Source organism: Rhinopithecus bieti, unplaced genomic scaffold (assembly GCF_001698545.2).
Source record: "Rhinopithecus bieti isolate Rb0 unplaced genomic scaffold, ASM169854v2 scaffold_11933, whole genome shotgun sequence".
In the NCBI taxonomy this organism is placed as follows: domain Eukaryota; kingdom Metazoa; phylum Chordata; class Mammalia; order Primates; family Cercopithecidae; genus Rhinopithecus; species Rhinopithecus bieti.
Window position 1 is genome coordinate 642,349 of NW_016806995.1, and position 25,859 is coordinate 668,207.

The 25,859-nt window shown below is 52.0% G+C and overlaps 1 protein-coding gene across 1 annotated transcript in view; it reads left to right on the top strand.

Annotated features, from left to right (window-relative positions):
- TRPV4 (transient receptor potential cation channel subfamily V member 4) overlaps nucleotides 1-25,633 on the top strand; it is a 50,491-nt gene extending 24,858 nt beyond the window's left edge. Inside the window, exons 3-16 of the mRNA XM_017879692.1 lie at nucleotides 455-627; nucleotides 5,705-5,857; nucleotides 8,066-8,206; nucleotides 9,880-10,178; nucleotides 12,101-12,280; nucleotides 14,342-14,500; nucleotides 14,801-14,893; nucleotides 15,229-15,302; nucleotides 16,001-16,166; nucleotides 16,387-16,453; nucleotides 20,094-20,410; nucleotides 21,972-22,099; nucleotides 24,262-24,383; nucleotides 24,933-25,633. Coding sequence (XP_017735181.1) covers nucleotides 455-627; nucleotides 5,705-5,857; nucleotides 8,066-8,206; nucleotides 9,880-10,178; nucleotides 12,101-12,280; nucleotides 14,342-14,500; nucleotides 14,801-14,893; nucleotides 15,229-15,302; nucleotides 16,001-16,166; nucleotides 16,387-16,453; nucleotides 20,094-20,410; nucleotides 21,972-22,099; nucleotides 24,262-24,383; nucleotides 24,933-25,090 — 2,230 coding nt within the window. The 3' untranslated portion in view covers nucleotides 25,091-25,633. The remainder of the gene's footprint in view (nucleotides 1-454; nucleotides 628-5,704; nucleotides 5,858-8,065; nucleotides 8,207-9,879; nucleotides 10,179-12,100; nucleotides 12,281-14,341; nucleotides 14,501-14,800; nucleotides 14,894-15,228; nucleotides 15,303-16,000; nucleotides 16,167-16,386; nucleotides 16,454-20,093; nucleotides 20,411-21,971; nucleotides 22,100-24,261; nucleotides 24,384-24,932) is intronic.
- Nucleotides 25,634-25,859: the final 226 nt, after the last annotated feature.

The window sequence follows — 25,859 nt, forward strand, 5'->3', positions numbered from 1 at the left end:
ATGGGTAGATGGATGGATGAGGGATGGATGGATGGATAGGTGGGTGGATGGGTAGATGGATGGATGAGTGATGGATGGATGGATGGGTGGATAGATGGATGAGAGGGTAGATGGGTAGATGGATGGATGAGTGATGGATGGATGGAAGGATGGATGGATGGATAGATGGATGGGTGGGTGACTGGATGTGTGGATGGATGGGTGGATAGATGGATGGGCAGTCTGTGCATTTCTTTCTTTCTGTTTGTCTCCACCCAACACACAGTAGTACTAGCTATCGTTTGTTGGATAAAACATGCCTTAGTTTTTACAGCTGCCCCACCTACCTCACTCTGTTCCTTGTAGGGCTTCAACTGCCCGCCCCCTGCCACAGTCTTTGGGTCCCTAAGGCCAGGGACAGTGGGGCAGGCAAGGGATGAGCCCTCCCATCAACTTGCCTCCCTACCTCCTCCAGGAAGCAGCCGCAGAGCCCCAAAGCCCCTGCCCCCCAGCCGCCCCCCATCCTCAAAGTCTTCAACAGGCCCATCCTCTTTGACATTGTGTCCCGGGGCTCCACTGCTGACCTGGACGGGCTGCTCCCCTTCTTGCTGACCCACAAGAAACGCCTGACTGATGAGGAATTTCGAGGTGAGCCACCCAGATGGGCATAGCCAGTGGGACAGCCAGGGGTGTGGGGGAAGCCTGGCATTGGGGGCCCCCTTTTCCCTCAGCTTCTTCCTTGGGGTCAGTGGACTGCATTGGCCTGGAAAGTGCCAATGGACAGGGAGTCTGGAAAGCGCCAGACTGGACAGGGAGTCTGGTCCTGTGTGTCCTTCACCTCTCTGGGCCTCAGCTACCTCCACTCACTCATTCATTCATTCATTCAGCCCTTATTTATGAAAAGGTTAGTGTAGTGGGTAAACAGAGTCCACCTACCTGGGTTCAGATTCCACCTTTGCCACTTAAGTGATGTGTGACTTCTCTGAGCCTCTGTTTCCTCATCTGTAAACTGGGGAATAATCACAGCATACTCCTGGCTCTCATCCCACAAAGAACCCAGTGCACGCAGCTGGAGTCCTGGAGCTCCTGCTCCCCTGAGGAAAGGTCTGGAGGGATGGGCAGGGTGTCCGGGCTGGTAGTCCTGATTCTACTTCTTGGGGTCTGCTCCACCCCAGCCCAACTTTAGGGCTCCCCTTCCTAGGCTGAAGCCCCAGCCCAGAGAACTCACCCTTCAGCCTTGTCCATATTCAAAACACCCACCTCAGGACACCAGCACCCTCCACAGCCCCAGGCCTTACCTGTGAACACCTGCACCCAAATCAGCCACCTGTGATGTGCTGGGTTCTGGGTAAGCCATTATTAAACTGGCCATGATCTCACAAGTCAAGATACCATGTCAAGAAATGTGACACTTAAGCTGGGCATGATGGCTCACACCTGTAATCCCAGCACTTTGGGAGGCCAAGGCAGGAGGGTTGCATGAGCCTAGGAGGCTGAGGCTGCAGCACTTCAGCCTGGGTGACAAACAGAGAAAAAGAAAAGAATTGTGACACCTGCTATGAAGAAGGGCCCATCTTGGAAGGCTGTCCATGGTTGGTCTACAGCCTAAGTCTGAGGAAACTTCAGGGATGTCAGAAGAGGCCTGCTTTTTTTGAGACAGTTTTGTTCTTGTTGCCCAGGCTGGAGTGCAAAGGTATGATCTCTGCTCACCGCAACCTCCACCTCCTAGGTTCAAGTGATTCTCCTGCTTCAGCCTCCCAGGTAGCTGGGATAACGCATGCGCCACCACGCCTGGCTAATTCTTTATTTTTAGTAGAGACGAGGTCTCTCCATGTTGGTCAGGCTGGTCTCGAACTCCTGACCTCAGGTGATCCGCCTGCCTCAGCCTCCCAAAGTGCTGGGATTACAGGCATGAGCCACCGCGCCCAACCAGAAGAGGCCATTTTTAAGACTTCAGTTACTTTAAGTGAATTAAGTTCCCAAACAGGGTAAACAAGTCTGTGCTACATCATCCACATATATCTTTATCAACTTGTTTCTTTTTTTTGAGATAGGATCTCATTCTGTCGCCCAGGCTGGAATGCTGTGGTGTGATCACAGCTCCCTGCAGCCTTGAACTTCTGGCCTCAAGCAATCCTCCTGCTTCAGCTTCCAGAGTAGTTGGGACTACAGGTGCAAGCTACCATGCCTGGCTAAAATTTTTTTTCTTTTTTTTAAGAGACAGGCTCTCACTATGTTTCCCAGGCTGGTATCAAACTCCTGGCTTCAAGTGATCCTCCTGCCTCAACCTTCCAAAGTGCTGAGATTACAGGCATGAGCCATTGAGGCTGGCCTCAACCTCATTCTTACACTGAAACAATAGGATGCAGTATCATTGTGTCTACCAGGAAACAATTGCTGGGGCTGGGTATGGTGGCTCATGCCTATAATCCCAGCACTTTGGGAGACTGAGGCAGGTGAATCACCTAAGGTCAGGAGTTTGAGACTAGCCTTGCCAACGTGGTGAAACCCTGTCTCTACTAAAAATACAAAAAAAAAAAAAAAAGAACCAGGCTTAGCGGCACACACCTGTAATTTCAGTTACTTAGGAGGCTGAGCCAGGAGAATCACTTGAACCTGGGAGGTGGAGGTTGCAGTGAGCCAAGATTGCACCACTGCACTCCAGCCTGGGCAACAGAGCGAGACTCTGTCTCAAAAAAAAAAAAAAAAAAGACAATTGCTGGATTTATGAAAAATATTCATTCGTGGTTCCCGGCCAGACGATGTGGCCTCATTTGGAGGCACAAGTTTAGAGTTGTGGGAGGGTGGGGCTTCTCTCTGCTCCTGGAGTAGCTCAGTGATGGCATGAACAATCTTATTTGGAGATAACCCATGTTTAAGCCCTGGCCAAATGGCCTCTCCTGGTCCACCAAGTACGTGAGGCAAAGGTGCGGAATCTTGGTGTAGAGCAAATCCTGGGAGATGGACGCTGGCACCTGTGCCTTCAGCACTAGGCTGGCTTGTCAAGACCTCTGGCTTCTCCTGAATTCAGGACTGAGTTGGGGGCTTTTAGCACCGTCCAGGAACCCAGATGCATGTGTGTCTGTGCATGAGTGTGGGAGGTGGGTCTCTGAAATTGCAGACAGTAGTGTATGTGCATAGAGGGAGACTTACTGTAAGGTCCGTGATACTAATTAAGTGCCAGGGCCCCTGGCTAAGGCCCTTTCTAAGGTCCTGGACTTAGTCCAGGTCCCATAAAACCTGGATCTGTCCCTGCATGGTAAAGGGTCATGAGCTCATCTGATTATCAGGGAAGTCTGGGATGCCCTCCCCTGCCCCCACCTCCCCTCGGCAAAGTTTCACAACCTCTAATTTGGCAATTATCAATTTAGAGCCCCTGGCTACAGCAGCCCACCCTGGGCAGAGCCGCTTCGCCACCTGGTGGCTGATTCCTGGAACTGCATGTTCCACCTCCTCTCTGGGAGGATGCTGCTCCTGACATCTCCTCCCAGCACCCAGGCGCCCCGTCCCTGGGTCTATAACCTGTGTCTGAAAGCCCAAATCCAGGGTCTTTCGTTCCACTTTGGGTCACCTATGGTTTGGAATTGCCCGGGGTGCCCGGCCCTCCCCTTCATTCGATGGGTGTTAACTCAGCAAATGGCTGTGGGGCACCCACCACATGCCAAGCACTGTGCTTGGCAGAGGCCGAACAATAGTGAGCAAAGCAGGCATCACCCTGCCTTCAAGGTGTCCACAGGCTCCTGGACAGGATGAGCATTGACCAAGCAACCACAGAAATAAGCACACAGTTACAAACTGTAACAGGTGTCAACAAAAGTCTGTACTGGAGGATTTGACCTAGTTAGGGAAAATCCAGGAGAGCTTCCTGGAGGAGGTGACACTTGAGCAGAGTCTGAGTGAGGTACAGTTAACCAGGTGAAAAGAGGAGGGAGGAATGTTTCAGATTAGGGTGGGGGTTCAGGGACAGCAGATGCAAAAGTCCTGTAGTTCACTGTGGTCAGTTGCAGTCTGAAGTGACCGTTCCAGCTGCTATGTGGAAAGTGGATGAAGGAAGGCCAGAGACACTGGGGAAAATGAGGGAAATGAGGGAAGTGTCTTAGGCATGTGGGAGAGACACTGGCTGGGCCACATTATTCCATGAGAGGGATGGTGTCGCCTCTGAGCTGGGCGCCAGGTGGACAGTGGGAAAGCAACTGGGGACGAGGCTTGTCCCAAACAACCCTGCTCTTGGAAGGGCCAAGACTAGAATTCAGGTCTCTGTGAGTCTGCCCCACTGATTCCTGGCATTTAGGGAGACGGTTCCTAAATCCCGTCTCATGGAATGATAACAGCAGCACTAATATTTATCAAAGACTCCTATCTGCCTGGTACTGGGCTAATCAATAAATACTGATTAGCTCTTCGATTTCCCTTCATAGCTTTAATTTAGCCAGAAAGGACCCTAAGCAGAGAAATGGTCATACAGCTGTCAGGAGCAAAGCCAGGCCTCAAACCCAAGGTGCCTGGCTTCAGAACGGGTGCCTGAACCCACCCCTGCATCTCCCACCCTCTGGCCATTCCAGAGCCCCTGGCATGATTTTGCCCTGTCCTTGATTCACAGGGGAGTTTTCAACTTACTCTTTTGAGATATAAATCAACTCAGGTAACCATAAAAATAGCTACAATAGGAAGAAACTTGCAAAGAGACATCAGCAAGTGTTAGTGAGAGGTGTTAAGGACCTGCTAGTACCAAACAGAGAGTTGACTTCATGAGAAAGTTTCGATAGTGGATGAAACCTTCAGGGTTATTATTGTTGCACCCTTAGAATCCCCAAGATTCTCTCCTGATTCTCCTAAGGTCAGTTCACGTCCACTGTGGCACACAGTCCCACACTTTGGGGAACGCTGCACCCCTCCACTCCCTTCCAGGGGCACCAGTGTAAATGGGAAAAGGATTCTATGCTCTGACAGGTGGGTGAATGCTGCCTAGTGTGTCTTGCTTTTAGAGGTTCACAGTCCCTGTTAGCGAATGAAAGGCTCTGAGAAGTCCTATAGTAAGGAAATATGGCTGGCTTTGTTTAACCCAGCATTCTCACCATTTATTTGTTTATGAAGCACTTTACAAAAATCTTTTTCAAGGGCCAGGTGTGGTGGCTCACACCTGTAATCCCAGCACTTTGGGAGGCAGAGGTGGGAGGATCACTTGAGGCCAGGTGTTTGGGACCAGCCTGGGCAACATAGTGAGATCCCTTCTCTACGAAAATAAAAATTAAAAAATTAGTTAAGCATGGAGGTGCACACCTGTAGTCTTAGCTGCTACTTGGGAGGCCGAGGTGGGAGGATCACTTGAGCCCAGGAATCGGAGGCTGCAATGAGCTAGGATTGCACCACTATACTCCAGCCTGGATGATAGAGTGAGACCCTGTCTCTTAAAAAAAAAGATATTAGTAAATAAAAATAAATAAAAAATCTTCCCAAATAAGATTAATTAAATACCAATCTGTAGGCTGAAGCCTGTCACATTTCAAAGCACCTAAGCCCATGAGTTTATTGCACCCTCTCAACACCACTGGAGGCAGATAGAGTGGCCCTGGGTCCCCACTGGACAGATGAGGAAACAGGCTCGGAGAGGAGATGTTGGCAGCCAAGACGTCCGACCCCCTACCCAGTGCTCTGTACCCCGATGCCTACAAGTTCAAGGTCACGGGCTGGAGCACCACCTCATCTTATATGTCTCTCCTGCTAGAGCCATCTACAGGGAAGACCTGCCTGCCCAAGGCCTTGCTGAACCTGAGCAGCGGCCGCAACGACACCATCCCTGTGCTGCTGGACATCGCGGAGCGCACCGGCAACATGCGGGAGTTCATCAACTCGCCCTTCCGCGACATCTACTATCGAGGTGGGCCCCGGGCTTGGCAGGGGTGCCACGAGGGCTGGTGGAGATACTGTCCTTTGCTTGTCTGACCCCTGAAAGCTTTGATCTGGGCCTAAGTGCCAGCATGTACCCAGGACCTGACGAATGAATGGATGGATGGATGGATAGATGGATGGATGAAGGAACAGTAACTACCCCTTCCAACTTTGTTTTGAGTTTCAGAATGGAAGATTCCACCAGGCATGGTGGCTCTTACCTGTAATCCCAGCACTTTGGAAAGCCAAGGGGGGCAGATCGCTTGCGGTCAAGAGTTCAAGACCAGCCTGACCAACATGGTGAAATCCCATCCTTACTAAAAATGCAAAAAAAAAAGGGCCAGGTGCGGTGGCTCATGCCTGTTAACCCCAGCACATTTTGGGAAGCCGACGGTGGGGCAGATCACTTGATGTCAGGAGTTCAAGACCAGCCTGGACAACATGGTGAAATCCCATCCTGACTAAAAATACAAAAATTAGCCACATTTGGTGGCATGTACCTGCAATCCCTGCTACTTAGGAGGCTGAGGCAGAAGAATCGCTTGAACCCGGGAGGTGGAGGTTTCAGTGAGCCAAGATCATGCCATTGCACCCCAGCCTGGGTGATAGACAAGAGCAAGACTTGTCCTGAAAAAAAAAAAAAAAAGCCAGGCATGTTGGTGCACGTAGTCCCAGCTACTCGGGAGACTGAGGTGGGAGGATCAGTTGAACTCCAAGGATCGAGGCTGCAGTGAGCTATGATTGTGCCACTGAACTCCAGCCTGGGTGACAGAATGAGACCCTGTCTAAAAAAAAAAAGGATTCCAAGATTCTGAGATGCAGCGAGTCTAGGGATCATGAACTGGGGATCTGTCCTAGGATGCTGCGGTGGTGGGTGCCCTAAGGCTCTCTGATAATGAGTCCTGAGCTCACAAGCTCTGAAAGGCAAAGGCAGCAGGGGGCCAAGCTCCCCAGTTCTGAATTCTGAGATTCTGTAAATCAGAGTTGATTTACAGAATCAATATGCCTGGATATTAAGATTCAAAATCCATGAATATTTTATCTTGAGTTCAAAATTCTGGGAGGCCAAGGTACTGTTGTTTCCTCTAGGATTTTTCTTTCTTTTTTCTTTTCTTTTTTTTTTTTTTTTTTTGAGACAGGTTCTTGCTCTGTCACCCAAGCTGGGGTGCAGTGGTGTGATCATGGCTCACTGCAGCCTTGACCTCCTGGGCTCAAGCGATTCTCCCACCTCACCTGCCCAAGTAGCTGGGACCACTGGCATGGACCACCATGTCAGGCTAATTTTTAAAATTTCTGTAGAGACGGGGTCTCATGTTGTTGTATTAGTCCGTTCTCATGCTACTATAAAGAACTGCCCAAGACTGGATAATGTATAAAGGAAAGAGATTTAATTGACTCACAGTTCCGCAGGGCTGGGGAGGCCTCAGGAAACTTACAATCATGGCGGAAGGGGAAGCAAACATACCCTTCTTCACATGGTTCTAGGAAGGAGAAGTGCCAAGCAAAAGGGGGAAAAGCCCCTTATAGAATCTTCAGATCTCTTGAGGACTCACTCACTATCGAAACAGCATGAGGGTAACTGCCCTCATGATTACATTACCTTTCATGGGGTCCCTCCCATGACACCTGGGGATTATGGGAACTACAATTCAAGGTGAGATTTAAGTGTGGACACAGAGCCAAACCTTATCAGTTGCCCAGGCTGGTATTGAACTGCTAGGCTTCAACAATCCTCCTGCCTCAGCCTCCTGAGTAGCTGGGACCACAGGTGTAAGTCACCAGGCCCAGCCAATTTTTAACATTTCTATAGAGATGGGGTCTCACTGTGTTGCCCAGGCTTGCCTCAAACTCCTGGGCTCAGGTGATCTCCCTCCTCGGTCTCCCAAAGCACTGGGATTACAGGCGTGAACCACTGCACCTGGCCTCCTCTAGGATTTTTTAGGCGTCTTATGAATCTAAAAAGTTCTCACATTCAGGATTCCACAAACTGGGTATCCTCTAGGCTTGAGATTCTGCTTCTGCAATGGATCCCAGGGAATATCGAAGGGCCTATTTGCTGCCCTTGGGTGTTGCTGGGCAGGAATCTGCCTGCATTTCCCACCCCAATTTCTACATCCTGCACCCCACCCCCACCCCCAGCAAGCCTGGCTGGGTCTCTGCCCTGTCAGGGCCCTGAATGACTGTCCCCTGTCCCCAGGTCAGACGGCCCTGCACATCGCAATCGAGCGTCGCTGCAAACACTACGTGGAGCTCCTCGTGGCCCAAGGAGCTGACGTCCACGCCCAGGCCCGTGGGCGCTTCTTCCAGCCCAAGGATGAGGGAGGCTACTTCTACTTTGGTAAGGAGGGGCCTGGTGGGGGCTGACAGCATGCTGGAGAAGCATGGCGGGAGATAGCGTGATACTGCTTGGTGTCTGCAGCCCTGACCATCCCCTAGACACCCAGGGCCACTCTGGCCATGGGCGCAGACAGCACTCTGGAGCATAGGCTGCACACTGGTCTTGGTCACGGGGCCCTTGCCTCTGAGATGTAAGTGCCATTGGAGAACTTGGCACCATGGACCTGGATTCAGATCCTCACTCCAGCCAGGCACGGTGGCTCGCACCTGTCATCCCAGCACTTTGGGAGGTCAAGGCAGGAGGATCGCTTGAGGTCAGGAGTTTGAGATCAGCCTAGGCAACATAGCAAGACCTTGTCTCTTTTAAAAATTTAAAAAATGGCTGGGCATGGTGGCTCATGCCTGTAATCCTAGCACTTTGGGAGGACAAGGCAGGCGGATCACTGACCTCAAGAGTTCGAGACCAGCCTGGCCAACAACATGGTGAAACCCCATCTCTACAAAAATAACAAAAATTAGCTGGGCATGATGGTGGGTGCCTGTAATCCTAGTTACATGGGAGGCTGAGGCAGGAGAATCGCTTGAACCTGGGGGACAGAGGTTGCAGTGAGCCGAGATTTCCCCATTGCATTCCAGCCTCGGTGACAGAGTGAGACTCCGCATCAAAAAAAAAAAAATTAGATGGCATGGTGTCATGTGCTTGTAGTCCCAGCTGCTTGGGAGGCCAAGGCTGGAGGATCACTTGAACCTAGGAGTTCGAGGCTGCAGTGAGCTGTGATTGCACCACTGCATTCCAGCCTGGACAACAGAGCAAGACTCTGTCTTTAAAAAGCAAAAATAAAACAACAAAAAAAGCCATATCCTCACTCTGCATTTTCCAGGCATGTGACCTCACTTCCCTCACCTTCCCCAGCTGTGCAGTGGGGATCATGAGAGGCCCTTGGGCTGTGTTGTCAGCACCCAGCTCTGTATTGTCTGTGTCCTTTAATCTGGTTTATGCTGGGACCAACATCACCTGGCCCAAAGCCCACCACTGCCGTTGTCATCACTGGACTCATGAAATATTTTGAATCTTGCCACTGCTTGAAGGCACTCATTATGTGCAGCTCAGGGACAAAGTCACACAAAGAATTCTATCATCGGCTGGGCACGGTGGCTCACGCCTGTAATCCCGGCACTTTGGGAGGCCAAGGGGGGCAGATCACTTGAGGTCAGGAGTTTGAGACCAGCATGGCCAACATGGTGAAATCCTGTCTCTACTAAAAATACAAAAATTAGCCAGGTGTGGTGGCAGATGCCTGTAATCCCGGCTGCTCGGCTGAGGCACAAGAATTGTTTGCACCTGGGAGGTGGAGGTTGCAGTCAGCCAAGATTGTGCCACTGCACTCCAGCCTGGGCGACAGAGTGAGACTTTGTCTCAAAAATAATAATAATAATAATTCCATCATTGGATGTGTCCAGTCCCTGACAGCCTCCAACTCGCATGGCTGTGTCCTTCACTAGCCACACCCTATCACCCTGGCGTCACCCAGAGAAACGTGCAGTTCATATCCACTGCTGGTGCTGTCTCCGTCATCCTCAGAGTGCCACAGTGTCCATCCCCCAAGTGTCTGCAGGCAGAGTCCCACCCTGGGCCCCCTTCGCTGACCTCCCACCCTCCACCCTGGCCCGTAGGGGAGCTGCCCTTGTCGCTGGCTGCCTGCACCAACCAGCCCCACATTGTCAACTACCTGACGGAGAACCCCCACAAGAAGGCAGACATGCGGCGCCAGGACTCGCGAGGCAACACGGTGCTGCACGCGCTGGTGGCCATCGCTGACAACACCCGTGAGAACACCAAGTTCGTTACCAAGATGTATGACCTGCTGCTGCTCAAGTGTGCCCGCCTCTTCCCCGACAGCAACCTGGAGGCCGTGCTCAACAACGACGGCCTCTCACCCCTCATGATGGCTGCCAAGACGGGCAAGATTGGGGTGAGTGTATAGCTGGGGGCACAGCTGATCCACCCACTCGTGCCCCTCTGCACACACACACAAGGGTCTGCTGCTGGTATTCATTATTGATATGTGCACACACCTCCCAACATGCCAACCCCAGTGTGCAGATGTCCCAGCTCAAGAACCTGCTATGGCTCCCTAGTGTCCAGCCAAGCTCCTTAGCTTCATCCCCGAGCCTCTTGCCTCATGTCACCCTACTGGATGTTCACCACTCCACCCCTACCAGCCAGGAGCGCCACTGATAGGAAAGTGAGTCCCAGGGCTCTAGCCCAGCAGTGCTCCCAGCCTCGAACCTGCTGAGTGCCTCTTCCCTAGTTCCTTCCCCTTTCTGGGCTGCACAGCATGGGGCCTGGAGAAGGGTTTCTCAACTTCAGCACGATTATTTTGGGCGGCAGGTTCTTTGTGGTGGGGACCATCTTGTCCTTTTGCTGGACATTGATCTGCATCCTGGGCCTCTACCCACCAGATGCCAGGAGCACCTTCCCTTACACTTGTGACCACCAAAAATATCTCCAGAACGTTGCTGAAATGTCCTCTGGGGGGCACTGTCACTGTGTTTGGGAACCAAGTCTGGAGTGCCCTAGAGGCAGGAGCACCTGTCCAAGCCCTGGCGCTACCACTTCCCAGTGTGTGACCTCAGACATCTCATCTCCCTTTTCTGTGCCTCAGTTTCCTTGTCTGTAAAATGGGGATATAAGAGTGCCCTCTGGTGTGGTGCTGTGACAATTAAATGCGGTATCCACATAAGGCTCTTAGGAAGGAGCCCAGGAGAGGCAATAAGTGCTCACTTGCATGTCTGTAATGCCAGCTAGTTGGGAGGCTGAGGTGAGAGGATCGTTTAAGTCCAGCCTGGGCAACATAGTGAGATCCTAAATAAATAAAAACCAAAATAAAAATAAATAAATAAAATGTAGCAAAATTACTAAAATTGCAATTATTCCAGGACCCTGAGGCAGTAGAAAGGCTCCAGCTTAAATCCTATCTTCGGCTGGACTCGGTGGCTCATGTCTATAAACCTAACACTTTGGGAGGCTGAGGTGGGAGGATCACTTGAGCCCAGGAGATTGAGGCTGCAGTGAGCTGTGATAGTGCCACTGCACTCCAACCTGGGCAATAGAGCCAGAACCTGTCTCAAAAAAAACCCCAAAATCCTGGCTTGGCACGGTGGCTCACGCCTGTAATCCCAGCACTCTGGGAGGCTGAGGTGGGTGGATCACCTGAGGTCAGGAGTTCAAGACCAGCCTGGCCAACATGGTGAACCCTCGTCTCTACTAAAAATACAGAAATATTAGCCAGGTGTGGTAGCAGGCACCTGTAATCCCAGCTACTCAGGAGGCTGAGGCAGGAGAATTGCTTGAACCTGGGAGGTGAAGGTTGCAGTGAGCTGAGATCACGCCACTGTACTCTGGGCTGGGTGACAGAGTGAGATTCTGTCTCAAAACAAAAACAAACCCCCAAATCCTAACATTGCCTGACCTTGGGCAATTCCCAACCCCTCTCTGTGCCTCAGCTTCCCTGTGTGTAAGCCAGGGAAGGAGTGGTAACAGGAAGGACCGCATATGATCGTCAGTATTATAATTCACATATTATTAAGATGGATTCATTGCTATTTTAACGGCATGAAGAAGATATTCATTACAATTAAGATGTTGAAGGCTCATTCAGGTTCCGTCTGGCTCCAGCTGACTGGTTAAGTGTCTTCTGGAACATCTTTCATTTTTCCCAGCCTCCACTCTTTATCTGTAAACCAAGATAGTAAGAGCAAGAATTAAGATGAGGAAGGGGTCCTCCAGCAGCCAGTGCTCAGCTGTTTTCTGGGGAGGCGTCATGTGCTGAGCTGGGCCCAGCCCTGGGGCCTCTCCAGTGTGAGCCCCTGACCCTCCTGGCCCCCTGTGTAGATCTTTCAGCACATCATCCGGCGGGAGGTGACGGATGAGGACACACGGCACCTGTCCCGCAAGTTCAAGGACTGGGCCTACGGGCCAGTGTATTCCTCGCTTTATGACCTCTCCTCCCTGGACACGTGTGGGGAAGAGGCCTCCGTGCTGGAGATCCTGGTGTACAACAGCAAGATTGAGGTGAGCTCCAGGAGAGGGCATGGGGTGCGAGGAAGGAGGGGCAGGGCTGGGAGCAGGGATGGGGCCCTGGGGCTGGGCTGGGGGAGACAGCCCCAGCCTCTAGGACCCAACGTGGCGGGTCTGTTGGCTGAATGCAAGAGAAGGTGCCAATTAAGTGCCCAGAACAGTGTCTGGCATGTGAGGAAATGAGCAAGACTTGTGGGAAGGTGGACTTTTGGAGTAGGTAGGACTGGGTTGGGATCCTGGCTCTGTAACTTACATGCTGTGTGTCTCAGGACAAGTGGCTCCACCTCTCTGGGTCTCAGTTTCCTCGTTTGTAACCTGGGGATAAGGATCATGCATATACCATGGGGTTGTTGGGAGGACCAAAGAGGTTAATTTTAGAATGGCCTGGCACAGAGTAAACATTATGTCAGCTTTTACCATTCGTGGTTGTTATATGAACTTTTGAAAGCTCTTTTTTTCAGCCAGGCGTGGTGGCTTATGCCTGTAATTCCAGCATTTTGGGGAGCCAAGGTGGGCGGATTGCTTGAAGCCAGGAGTTTGACACCAGCCTGGGCAATATGGCGAAACCCCATCTCTACAAAATAAAATAAAATAAAATTAGCTGGGCGTGGTGGTGCGAGCCTGTAGTCCCAGCTACTTGGGAGGCTGAGGTGGGAGGATCACCTGAGCCTGAGGATGTCAAGGCTTCAGCGAGCCGAGATCATGCCACTGCACTCCAGCCTGGGTGACAGAGTCAGACCCTGTCTCATAAAACAAAACAAAACAAGTTTTTTTTTCCTACTTAGCAATATTTCGTGAAAATCATTCTGTAGTTTTAAATATTCTTTGGTAATATTGTCGCTGCATGTAAATGTACCATAGTCAAATGAACCGTTCTGTTATTGTTGGTTGCTTGGGTTTGTTTCTGCCTGTAACTATCAGCAATAACACTACAAGAGCATCTCTGTGGCTGTGTTATTGCACAAATCATGATTATGGAGAAACTCAAGTCATTAAAGAGCTAGGAAGCTATACAAATGGAGCAGAAAATGCTGGGGACTGGGTGCAGGTGGTCCCCCTTCTAACCCTGCCCTGTGGCTTACTGGTCTGTGAGCTTGGCTTCCTTGCAAGACCTCATTTCTGTCATTTTTTGAATTAGTGGCCATCTTGATTTAAATTAGTGGTGGCAGCAGGTTTAGCATCTCAGGTGCAAACTGATTGATTGGTAGTGTCTACCCAGGGAACTGTATGAATACAATTGTGCAGGGCTCAATTATTGATGTCTGCCCTGGGTTCAGAATTGGAGAATTGTGGTAAGTCAATCATTTATCATCTTTGGGCAAAAATTTCTCGATCTTTCTCTCTGAATCAATTTCTGAGAATGGAGGTCAGGATTTATACTTGCAGCAAGCTACATAGATGATTTTGCGGCCAATAGCTTGGTACTATCCACAGATTGGAGTTTGGGAACCATGAGAATAAATGTCCTTTTTTCTTTTTTGAGACGGAGTCTCGCTCTTGTTGCCCAGGCTGGAGTGCAGTGGCGCAGTCTAGGCTCACTGCAATCTCCGCCTCCCAGGTTCAAGTGATTCTCCTGCCTCAGCCTCAGGAGTAGCTGGGATTACAGGTGTGCGCCACCACGCCCGGCTAATTTTTGTATTTTTAGTAGAGTCGGGGTTTCACCACGTTGGCTAGGCTGGTCTTGAACTCCTGACATCAGGTGATCTGCCTGTCTCGGACTCCCAAAGTTCTGGGATTACAGGCGTGAGCCACCGTGCCCTGCCTGAAAATAAATGTCTTTTAAGGGACTTTCCAGTTCTGAGTTCTGTGATGCTAGAATAGGGCGGAAAGGTACATTGAGGCAGAATTGGGCAGAATTTCAAATGGTGAGTGCAGGAGCTTGGGGCTGATTTTCAGTATCTGTCCAGTTCCCCATGAATCCTTGAATGCAGCTAAGGAATGGATGGAAAGAGAAAGCGCTGTCGGGGCGGAGGGTGGGGGAAAGCACACCTGGGGTAGCCTGCCAGGACCCCCCCACCTCAGGAAGGCAGCCCCTGACCACCCTGCCTCTCACAGAACCGCCACGAGATGCTGGCTGTGGAGCCCATCAATGAACTGCTGCGGGATAAGTGGCGCAAGTTCGGGGCCGTGTCCTTCTACATCAACGTGGTCTCCTACCTATGCGCCATGGTAATCTTCACCCTCACCGCCTACTACCAGCCTCTGGAGGGCACGGTGAGTGCCCAGGGACCAGGCAGGGGCTGGGACAGGCACTGGCTGAGCCATGCAGGACGGGGGCACAACCTCGTCCCTCTGGGTCCCCTGTGGGAGGAACTGGAGAAGGTTTAGGAACAGGTTGGGGAGGCGCCCTCCAACATGCAGGGGTGGCCCTGAGCTGGGAGGAGGGAGACTCAGGAGCAAGAGAGTGAAGGAGGAGACTACATGGGATCCAGATGTTTTGGGTCTGGGGGAACATCTGGGGGCCAGATGTCGGAGGGGCTGGGTGACAACCTGTGTGCCCTTGCTGCTCCCCAGCCACCGTACCCTTACCGCACCACGGTGGACTACCTGCGGCTGGCTGGCGAGGTCATTACGCTCTTCACTGGGGTCCTGTTCTTCTTCACCAACGTGAGTGCCTGGCCCCCGTGCCCCCCACTCTGCCTGCTCTCCTCTTCCTCTTCTCTCCCTGCACCTCTTTTCTCTCCTTCTTCTTCTCTTCTCTCTCCTCCAAATCGTCCTTCTCCTTTCCTTCCTCCTTTTATTTTCCCATTTCTCTTCTACCTCCTCCAATCCCATATTCTCCATCTCTGCTTTTTTCTCCTTTTCTAACAGGAAAGAGTCCTTTGTCTTTTCTCTATACTAGCCTCTGCCTCCCTGTCTTCTATTGCTTTCTCTGTCTCCTCTCTCCTCCTCTCCTCTCCTGCTGGCCCCACCCCTTTCACGTGCCTCCTTCTGTCTTCCAGATCAAAGACTTGTTCATGAAGAAATGCCCTGGAGTGAATTCTCTCTTCATTGATGGCTCCTTCCAGCTGCTCTAGTAAGTGGAGGTCCCTGGGCCGGCAGCTTTTGGGTGAGGAAGGTGGGTTTGGGCTGCTAGGTCATCCAGATTCAGGAGAGAGGTGATTCTATTAGAATGAATGCACCCAGCCTGGGCAGCTCTAACCCAAAGTCAGGACAAAGCCACAAACAATAGGGTTTTCTGGTTAAAGAAAAATTCTGATTGCTAGGGAGTTATCATATATACCATGGATAGAAATAATTATGCTGGTGAATGATTGCTAATGTCTGCCTGAAGGGCCATGTTAAGAATTTTGCACCTGTGTCTGTGTTTAGTGGGAAAGAGTTGGGATTGATTAATGATGTCTGCCTGGGACACAGGATGAGAGACTTACTGTGTGTGTGTTACCTCTTCCACGTTTCCCTTAGAGCTGGAGAACGATGAAATTCACTTAGCCACAAAATCTCCGCTGAACACCACTAAATCTTTCTTTAGCAATTCCAAGGGGCATCACTTTAGGATCTTGTGGGACCTCAGGATTAATTGCCAGCTCATTGAATGTTGTTGTTAACAGAATGCTGGGGAACCCTGCTAATCCACTTTGTTTCTTTCCTGGGGGTCTAGAAAGCATTGGGAAGTCCTGATACCCTGGAGGGCTTGGAGGCTTGTCTCCCCCTCCAGAGCCTCATTGTCCCCTCTCCCCTCTGGCCTCTCTCATGGTCTCTGCTGCACTGCAGCTTCATCTACTCTGTCCTGGTGATCGTCTCAGCAGCCCTCTACCTGGCAGGGATTGAGGCCTACCTGGCCGTGATGGTCTTTGCCCTGGTCCTGGGCTGGATGAATGCCCTTTACTTCACCCGTGGGTTGAAGCTGACGGGGACCTATAGCATCATGATCCAGAAGGTACGGGCTGGGAGGGCCCTCTGGACTCGTGTGTTCCTGGAGGGAGCCACACACACCACATACACACTTACGTGCCTGCAGACCTGAGGATGCCGGGTATCGTGAGGGCAGGAGGCATGGTCTGGACACTGGGGTGGGACCAGGGTGGAGATGGAGAAATGGGGAAAGTGAGAAACCACATGTCTCCTTTTTGCCTCCATAATCCCACTGGGGTCTTTAGATACTCTTCAAGGACCTTTTCCGATTCCTGCTGGTCTACTTGCTCTTCATGATCGGCTATGCTTCAGGTGAGCTCTGGGTGCTCAGGTGGGCCTGGCAGGGGTGGTACAAGGATGGGAACAGTAGCCATGATATATTGGGGATAATAGCAGCCTTGCTGAGTTCTTTTTTTTTTTTTTTTTGAGATGGAGTTTCACTCCTGTTGCCCAGGCTGGAGTGCAATGGTGCAATCTCAGCTCACTGCAACCTCTACCTCCCAGGTTCAAGCGATTCTCCTGCCTCAGCCTCCCATGTAGTTGGAATTACAGGCTCCTGCCACCACACCCTGCTAATTTTTTTTTTTTTTCACCCTGTTGGCCAGGCTGGTCTTGAACTCCTGACCTCAGGCTATCCACCCATCTCGGCCTCCCAAAGTTCTGGGATTACAGGTGTGAGCCAATATGCCCGGCCACTGAGTTCTTATTTGTGTGCCAGGCACCAGACTAAGTAACATTTCCATCCTTGCCTCCCAACAAGCCTGTAAGCTAAGTGCCTTTATTATCCCCTCTTATAGGAAAGGAAACTGAGGCTTAGGAGGGTTAAATAACTAGCACAAGTTCAAAAGCCAGTGAATGGTGGCTGGGCGCAGTGGCTCATGCCTGTAATCCCAGCACTTCAGGAGGCCAAGGTAGGTGGATCACTTGAGGTCAAGAGTTTGAGACCAGCCTGGCCAACATGGCAAAACCCTGTCTCTACCAAAAAATACAAAAATTAGACAGGCATGGTGGCACGCAACTATAGACCCAGCTACTCAGAAGGCTGAGGCACAAGAATCGCTTGAACCCAGAAGGTAGAGGTTGCAGCGAGCCGAGATGGCGCCACTGCACTCCAGCCTGGGCAACACAGCAAGACTCTGTCTCAAAAAAAAAAAAAAGAAAAAAGCTAGTGAATGGTAAAACTGGAGTGTCAGCTATTGCTACAAAGGAAGCCACCTAAAGCTTAGTGGCTTAAAATAGCACCCACTTATTATTATTATTATTGTTGTTGTTGTTGTTTGTTTTTTTGTGGCAAGGTCTCTGTAGCTGAGGCTGGAGGGCAGTGGTGCTCTTGGCTCACTGTGACCTCTGCCTCCCGGGTTCAAGCGATTCTCTTGCCTCGGCCTCTCGAATAGCTGGGATTACAGGCCTGTGCCACCACACATGGCTAAGTTTTATATTTTTGGTAGAGATGGGGTTTCACCATGTTGGCCAGGTTGATCTCGACCTCCTGACCCCAAGTGATCCACCCACCTTGGCCTCCCAAAGTGCTGGGATTACAGGCGTGAGCCACTGCACCAGGCCAACTTATTATTGTTTATGAGTCGGTGGGTCAGCTGGGTGGCTGTGCTGCCCTGGGCCAGGTTTGGCTGATCCCTACAGGCTCTTGTGCCTGTGGTCAGCTGGAAGGCTGGCTGCCGGCTGACCAGTCTAGCTAGTATGGACTTGGTTAGAGGGGCTTTGCTATCTGTCTTCCATGTGGTCACTCATCTCTGGCCAGCTAGCTTGGGCTTGTCCACATGGTAGCCTTAGGCTTCCAAGAACATGAGCAGAAGTGTTCAAGGACACCTCCTGGCGTGGCATCACTGCTGCCTTACTCTGTTGGCCAAAGCAAGTCCCAAGGCCAGCCTCGATTCAACGGATGGGGAAATAGACGTCATTTCTTTTTTTTCTTTTTTTTTTGGTGGAGACAGGGTCTTGCTATGTTGCCCAGTCTGGTCTTGAACTCCGGGGCTCAAGCAGTCCTCCCACCTCAGCCTCCCAAAGTGCGGGATTATAGGCGCGAGCCACCGTGCCTGGCCTAGACTCCACTTCTTGGTGGGAGAAGCTGTAAAGCCACATTGAAGGGGCATGGATACATAGAAGGATAAAATTTAATAATTAAACTACTAGCCCAGGTATTTTCTTAAAGCCTGACATCAGCTGCCTTTCATACACCTTCTCCCTGATGTCACGATGCCACTCAGAAGCATTCTGGGACCTCAGTGGCATGGGCCATGGGGGAAGGACCAGGGACCAGGGCTGGAGAAACTGACTGGTCCCTGAGGGGTGGGCAATCTGACATCAATGCCCAGCATCCAAAGGGGAGTGGCCGACTCAGGTTAGACCCAGACACATTCACATCTGAGCAGGTTCATCTGGGGACGAACCTGGCACAGGAATCTCATAAGGGTGATATTTTAACCCATGACGGTGGTCAAGGCTGTATGTGGATTATTGGGGGGAAGTGGAATTGTGGTTTTCACTGGGGAGATAGGGACAGGGTACAGCTTTCCCCTTCTAGGAATCACACTGGAAAAACTAGACAGTGTCGAGGATTCAGCGGTTTGGGATTCAGGTCAGCGATCTAGCCCTACTGCAGTCCTAGTTGTTGAAACTGAGGAGAAACAAGGGTTAGAGTAGCAGCTGAGCAGTCAGCTCAGTCACAGGGCTTCTTCTTATAGGATGTACTAGATCTCGGTTCTGAGGCTGACATGACATAAACAGGACACACACGCTTCTCTTCCCACACTTTGGTGCCCATAGCAGACATTACTAATGGATCACAGAACAGTTTTTCTGGTGAGTCCAGACAAGGTCTCAGAATCCTTCTCTGTTGAGAAGGTGCTATGCAACTGAAGAGTATTAGCATATGAGTTGAAATCTGCATACTCTGATCTCTGGTTGCAGGCAATATGGCATTCTATGCCCCACTGAGTGATGAGACTGAGCCTTCTTCATGCTCCCCTCCCTGGCTGGTTTAGGGACAGGTTGTTGCTGCCAAACTGTGTTGAGAAGGAATCTGAAGCTTTACCTGGGCTTAGTAGAAAAGGAGAACCATGATGAGTTTGAGATGTCTGGAACAGGAGAGGCCCCTTAGAGAACATGGCTTCGGGGACAGTCAGGACTGGTGCCTGGTTTCAGCCCCCATTTTTCCTCTCTGGGTTGGGTTGCAGTGGGAAACTGTCAGAGAGAGAGAGTCTGCCCCTGGGAATGGGGACATTCCAGAGCCCCCAGTACCTATAAGAATGGTAGGTTGCATTAGGATTTCCCAACACTATTGACATTTGAGACCAGATCATTCTTCATGGCAGGGACCATCCTGTGCATTGTAGGGTGTTGGGCAGCACGCCTGGCCTCCACCCACCTGATGCCAGTAGCACCCCCACCCCCAGTCGTAGCAACCAAATATGTCTTTAGACATTGCCGAATGTCCCCTGGTGGGGAAAATTGAGACCCTCCCTGGACTAGATCCTGCAAACCTCTTCCCTCCCAGTAGCAGGGAACCACCAGGTTTTATAAGGAGGGGTGAACTGTCCCAGGTTGGAAACAGAGCAGGTCAAAACTCCCATGCTTTTCAGTAGTGGGATTGCACCTGTGAGTAGCCACTGCACTCCATCCTGGGCAACATAGCAAGACCCCATCTCAGAAAGAAAGAAAAAGAGAGAGAGAGAGAGAGAGAGAGAGAGAGAGAGAAAACCTCTTCCTATCAGCAAGTTTATGGAAAGAGCAAAGGCTTCAAAGGCTTTGGGATCAGGGGGACTTGGGTTTGGTGTGGCTTGGCTGATGTGCAGGGTGACACAGGTCAGCGTGTGGGCCAGGGTGCTCCCCTCATTAGGCCTCAGCTTTCCCCTCCAGCAAATGAAAATGACACCCTCCACCTCTCTGTGCGTGTCCTCACACTCAGCGAGTGCCACCCCCACCCCTCCCACAGCCCTGGTCTCCCTCCTGAACCCGTGCGCCAACTTGAAAGTGTGCAATGAGGACCAGACCAACTGCACAGTGCCCACTTACCCCTCGTGCCGTGACAGCGAGACCTTCAGCACCTTCCTCCTGGACCTGTTTAAGCTGACCATCGGCATGGGCGACCTGGAGATGCTGAGCAGCACCAAGTACCCCGTGGTCTTCATCATCCTGCTGGTGACGTACATCATTCTCACCTTTGTGCTGCTCCTCAACATGCTCATTGCCCTCATGGGCGAGACGGTGGGCCAGGTCTCCAAGGAGAGCAAGCACATCTGGAAGCTGCAGGTGAGGCCCCAGGGCCCTCAGCCCCATCCCACCGGCCACCCTCGTCCTTCCAAGGACACTCACCCGACTGGCTTCCTCGGCCTTCCACTCTGAGCAAGCCGTGTCTTCGCATTCTGCCTCCACTTCCCTGTCTGTAAAATGGGCATCAGAGGCTGCTGCTGACTTCCCGGAGCTGCCTCATGAATTTCGAGGTGGCTTCTTGCCTGGCCATGGGACTCAGATTCTCCTTGTGGTTCAGCTCACAGGACACAGTTGGCTCCACCCAGCATGACTGAGTGACTTCTGCCAGCTCAGAAAGTGCTCAGTGGGCATCAGCGTTTCAGCAGGGGTCCCACGCTGAGCCCAGGGGCAGCTTTTGTGCTCCAGCACGCCAGCACACGGATGTCAGCATTCTCACGGGGGTCTTTTACTAGCACCGTGAGCATGCTTCCTAGAGGAGAAACCAATGGGGACGGGGGCTGCCTTGGCCCTGGGGAGCTGCAGCCTTTACTTCCCAAAAGCTTTCTATACAATCCTGGGAAGCGCAGGCCCTGGGATCACAGCCCTCCCAGGCCAGGTGCAGCCTACAAACCTGGTGTCCTAATAAACAGTGCTGCCTCATGGCCCAGAAATACAGCACCCATATTTACTTTGACTGTGCATTTCAGGAAAATGGTGCAGTGAAAAAAAAAGGCCCAAGGTTGTCCTCCCAGGACTGGGTCTGAGGGAAACAACTCCGGCCTGCTCTTAACCTTTATCTGTATTGCTTACTTCATTGGGCCTCAGTTTCCCCACTGGGCATTACAGGATGCAAACTGGGCATCCTGTGGGCTGAAGTGCAATGGCATGCTCTTGGCTCACTGCAACCTCTGCCTCCCAGGCTCAAGTGATTCTCCCACCTCAGCCTCCCAAGTAGCTGGGACTAAGGTGTGCACCACCGCACCTGGCTAATTTTTGTATTTTTTGTAGAGATGGGGTTTCACCATGTTACCCAGGCTGGTCTTGAACTTCTGAGCTCAAGAGATCGTCCTGCCTTGGCCTCCCAAAGTGCTGAGATTGCAGGTGTGAGCCACTCCACCCAGCCTCAGACCATTATATTAAAAAAAAAAAAAAAAAAAAAAAAAACTGCAAAATTTAAAAATTAAGAGTTTCCCTATGAAAATCCAGCTTTCCGGCTTTTCTTGAAAAGTTCGAAGCCCCAGGCAGTGCAGGGTCTGAATTCCTGCCTGGGAGCCCTCAGGTGGGGTAAGTGGCAACTACCCCCTTAAATGGGGGCATTTGCTCCCTGTTCGCCCCAGTCTCCACCCCTCCCTCATGTTCTCAGCACTGAGTGGCGACTGCTGTGTAAGTGTGATGGGGCTTGGACTGCAGCCTTTCTGCACCTGACCCTGTTTTACCCATCTGTTTTCCTGCCTGCCACCTGTGGGTATTTGAGTTTATAAATCCTGTGTCTAGGGGGCAGTAGGAGTGTAAATGCCTAGTTCTGGGCCCACCCTGGCCGGTTGTCTCATTTCTGCCATCAGAGCGGCAGGCGCGGGCTGTGAGGCTCACTGATGTCCCTCCTGACCCTCCCTCTCCGCAGTGGGCCACCACCATCCTGGACATTGAGCGCTCCTTCCCCGTGTTCCTGAGGAAGGCCTTCCGCTCCGGGGAGATGGTCACTGTGGGCAAGAGCTCAGACGGCACTCCTGACCGCAGGTGGTGCTTCAGGTGAGGCTGGGGCAGTGGGGCCGGGCAGGCAGGGCGGAACCGTCCCCACTGGCTCGGGGCCCCTGCTGCTCCAGCGTCGTCTACCCATTGCAATTTCTGGAGCCACTGAGGCCCCAAGAGGCCCAAGCAGAGTTCATTTCCACCAGGCGATCTTAGGCAAGTCGGCCCACCTCTCTCAGCCTCAGTTTCTTCATCTGTGAAATGAGACAATGATCGCGTGGGCTCCTAGGCTGGTGGTGTGGATTAGACAGGTCAGCACATGAGAAGTGTTCTGCCAGTGCCCGACGCGCATTGGAACACCACAGGCTCCCCTGTTCCTTGCTCAGCGGGAAGCAGAGACTTGGATGGTGGGTTCATTTCAGAGCATCACCCTCTATCTAGCAAACAGTGGGGTGGGCTCTAGTGCCTTGCGTGCAATGGGAAGCTGAGGAATCTGCAGTTTCCAAGGCTGGAGACCTCACCCAGCCCATCTGCAGAATGACTGTTCCAGAGGCACAGGGAGTGCCAGCTTCTTAGGTGAACCCCTTCATGAATCTTTTCTTTTCAGTTGATTCATTCTTTAAAGTGGTTGTCAGCATAGAGCATAAGCAGAATGTTGTTTGTTTGTTTTGAGACGGCGTCTTGCTCTGTCACCCAGGCTGTAGTGCAGTGGCGCCATCTCGTCTCACTGCAAGCTCTGCCTCCTGGGTTCATGCCATTCTCCTGCCTCAGCCTCCCGAGTAGCTGGGACTACAGGCGCTCGCCACCACGGCCGCCTAATTTTTTGTATTTTTAGTAGAGACAGGGTTTCACCGTGCTAGCCAGGATGGTCTCGATCTCCTGACCTCGTGATCCACCCGCCTCGGCCTCCCAAAGTGCTGGGATTACAGGCCTGAGCCACTGTGCCTGGCTGAGCATAAGCAGAATGTTTGGAGTCAGGCAGTCAATTTCCTCATCTGTAAAATAGGAACAATATTAGCCCCCACCTCCTAGGCCAGCTGATCAGTTCAATTCCATTTTTTATTTGTTTTTAGAGGCAGGGTTGCTCAGGCTGGAGTGCAGTGGTGTGATCATAGCTGACTGCAGCCTCCAACTCCTGGGCTCAAGCAATCCTCCCACCTCAGCCTCCTCATGCCACGATGTCTGACCAATTTTTAATTTTTTTGTAGAGATGGGGTTCTTGTTATGTTGCCCAGGCTGGTCTCAAACTCCTGGTCTCAAGCAATCCTCTCACCTCAGCTTCCCACAATGCTGGAATTCCAGGTGTGAGCCACCACCCACAACCTCTGTTCAGTTTTAATCCAAAGCTCAAATCCTAGCTGGGTGTGGTGGCTCACGCTTGTAATCCCAGCACTTTGGGAGGCCAAGGCAGGAGGATTGCTTGAGGTCAGGAGTTCAAGATTAACATAGTGAAACCCCATATCTACAAAAAAAATTTAAAAAAATTAGCCAGGTGTGGTGGCATATGCCTGTAATCCCAGCTACTCGGGGGGCTGAAGTGGGACGATCACTTGAGCCTGGGAGGTCAAGTTTGCAGTGAGCTGTGATCGTGACACTGCACCCCAGCCTGGGCAACGGAGTGAGACCCTGTCTCAAAAGAAGGATAAAAAAAAAATTCTGCTTGGGGAAATGGAAGAGTTTTGGAAATAGACAGCAGTGATGGTCACACAATGTGGATGTGCTTAATGCCACTGAATTGTATACTCAAAAATGATTAAGATGGCAATTGTGTGTGTGTGTGTGTGTATACACACACACACATATACACGCCAATTTTTTTTTTTGAGATGGAGTCTCGCGCTCTGTCCCCCAGGTTGGAGTGCAGTGGTGTGATCTCGGCTCACTGCAACTGCCTCCCAGGTTCAAGCGATTCTCCTGCCTCAGCCTCCTGGGTCGGTGGGACTACAGGCGCCTGCCACCATGCCCCGCTAATTTTTTTTTTTTTTGTATTTTTAGTAGAGGTGGGATTTCACCATGTTGGCCAGGCTGGTCTTGAACTCCTGACCTCAAATGATCCACCCACCTTGGCCTCCCAAAGTGCTGGATTGCAGGCATGAGCCACCACGCCCAGCTTTGTTATGTAAATGTTACCATAATTAAAAAAAAGGAGGGTGTGCTGGGGATGGTGGCATGGGGAACATCTCTGTGGGGCTCCCCATGACCCTCTGCTTGGGCCCCACCAGGGTGGATGAGGTGAACTGGTCTCACTGGAACCAGAACTTGGGCATCATCAACGAGGACCCGGGCAAGAATGAGACCTACCAGTATTATGGCTTCTCACACACCGTGGGCCGCCTCCGCAGGGGTGAGTGGAAGGGTGGGTGCAGAGGGGAGCCCCAGTCCCTTCTCATCACGAATTTGCTTTGAGCAGTCCTGCTCCTTTCTGGGACCCAGTGTCCGTGTCTGCAGAATGAGAGAGTGTGCCCCTGAGTTTCCTCTGCTGCCCGTGAGTGCCTGGGGTACCTCACCTACATGATTTCATCCTGGCCCTCCCTACTGTTGACATGAGCTGGCCTGGGGAGGGAGGACGAGCTTCTCAGCCATCCCCGTGTGGAGAAAACCTTCCTGTTTGTCCAGTAAGCCGTGAGCATGCGAGATGAAGCTGGAGAGGACACGGGCACTCAGGGCATTCGGCTCCAAGCTTGAATCCTGGTTCCTCCGTTCTCTCTTGGGGAGGTACCTTGACCTCTCTTGAGCCCCAGTTTCAACCTCTGTAAAATGAGCATAGTCACACACCCCCCCACCCACCTCTTCAGAGCACTGTGGAGTGCCCAGTACACAGTAGGCACTCAATATATGCACGCTGTCTCTCCACCAACCCCCAACCCCTCCCTCTGATGTGCTTGCGGTGCAGATCGCTGGTCCTCGGTGGTACCCCGCGTGGTGGAACTGAACAAGAACTCGAACGCGGACGAGGTGGTGGTGCCTCTGGACAGCATGGGGAACCTGCGCTGCGACGGCCACCAGCAGGGTTACCCCCCCAAGTGGAGGACTGATGACGCCCCGCTCTAGGGACTGCAGCCCAGCCCCAGCTTCTCTGCCCATCCATTTCTAGTCCAGCCGCATTTCAGCAGTGCCTTCTGGGGTGTCCCCCCACACCCTGCTTTGGCCCCAGAGGCGAGGGCCCAGTGGAGGTGCCAGGGAGGCCCCAGGACCCTCTGGTCCCCAGGCTCTGCCTCCCCACCCTGGGGTGGGGCTCCCGGCCACCTGTCTTGCTCCTATGGAGTCACATAAGCCAATGCCAGAGCCCCTCCACCACAGGGCTCAGGCCCCTGCCCCTGCCTCTCCATTATTTATTTGCTCTGCTCTCAGGAAGCGACGTGACCCCCGCCCCAGATGGAACCTGGCAGAGGCCTCAGGACCCTGTTCCAAGTGCACTGCCCAGCCAAGCCCCAGCCTCAGCCTGCGCCTGAGCTGCATGTGCCACCATTTTTGGCAGCGTGGGAGCTTTGCAAGGGGGCTGTGGCCCTCGGCATGGGGCCGTGCCTTCTGTATGTTCTGTAGAGTGTCTGGGATTTGCTGGTGCTCAATAAATGTTTTTTCATTGATGGTGGAGATGGCAGGACGATGGTGGGGGTGGGAGGGATGGTAACAGGCATGAGACTACAGTGAAGGAGATGGGAGAGCTAGGAAATGCCTGGGGGAAGCCAGGGGCAGGGGTGAGAGTGAGGGCAGAAGCACTGACCTGGAGGCATTTAGAGTGTTGGTGGTTGGGGGCTGGACTGGGTGGTTGTGATGGTGATGGTGGCCTGAGAGGTGGCTGAGGTGGCTGTAGGGAAGG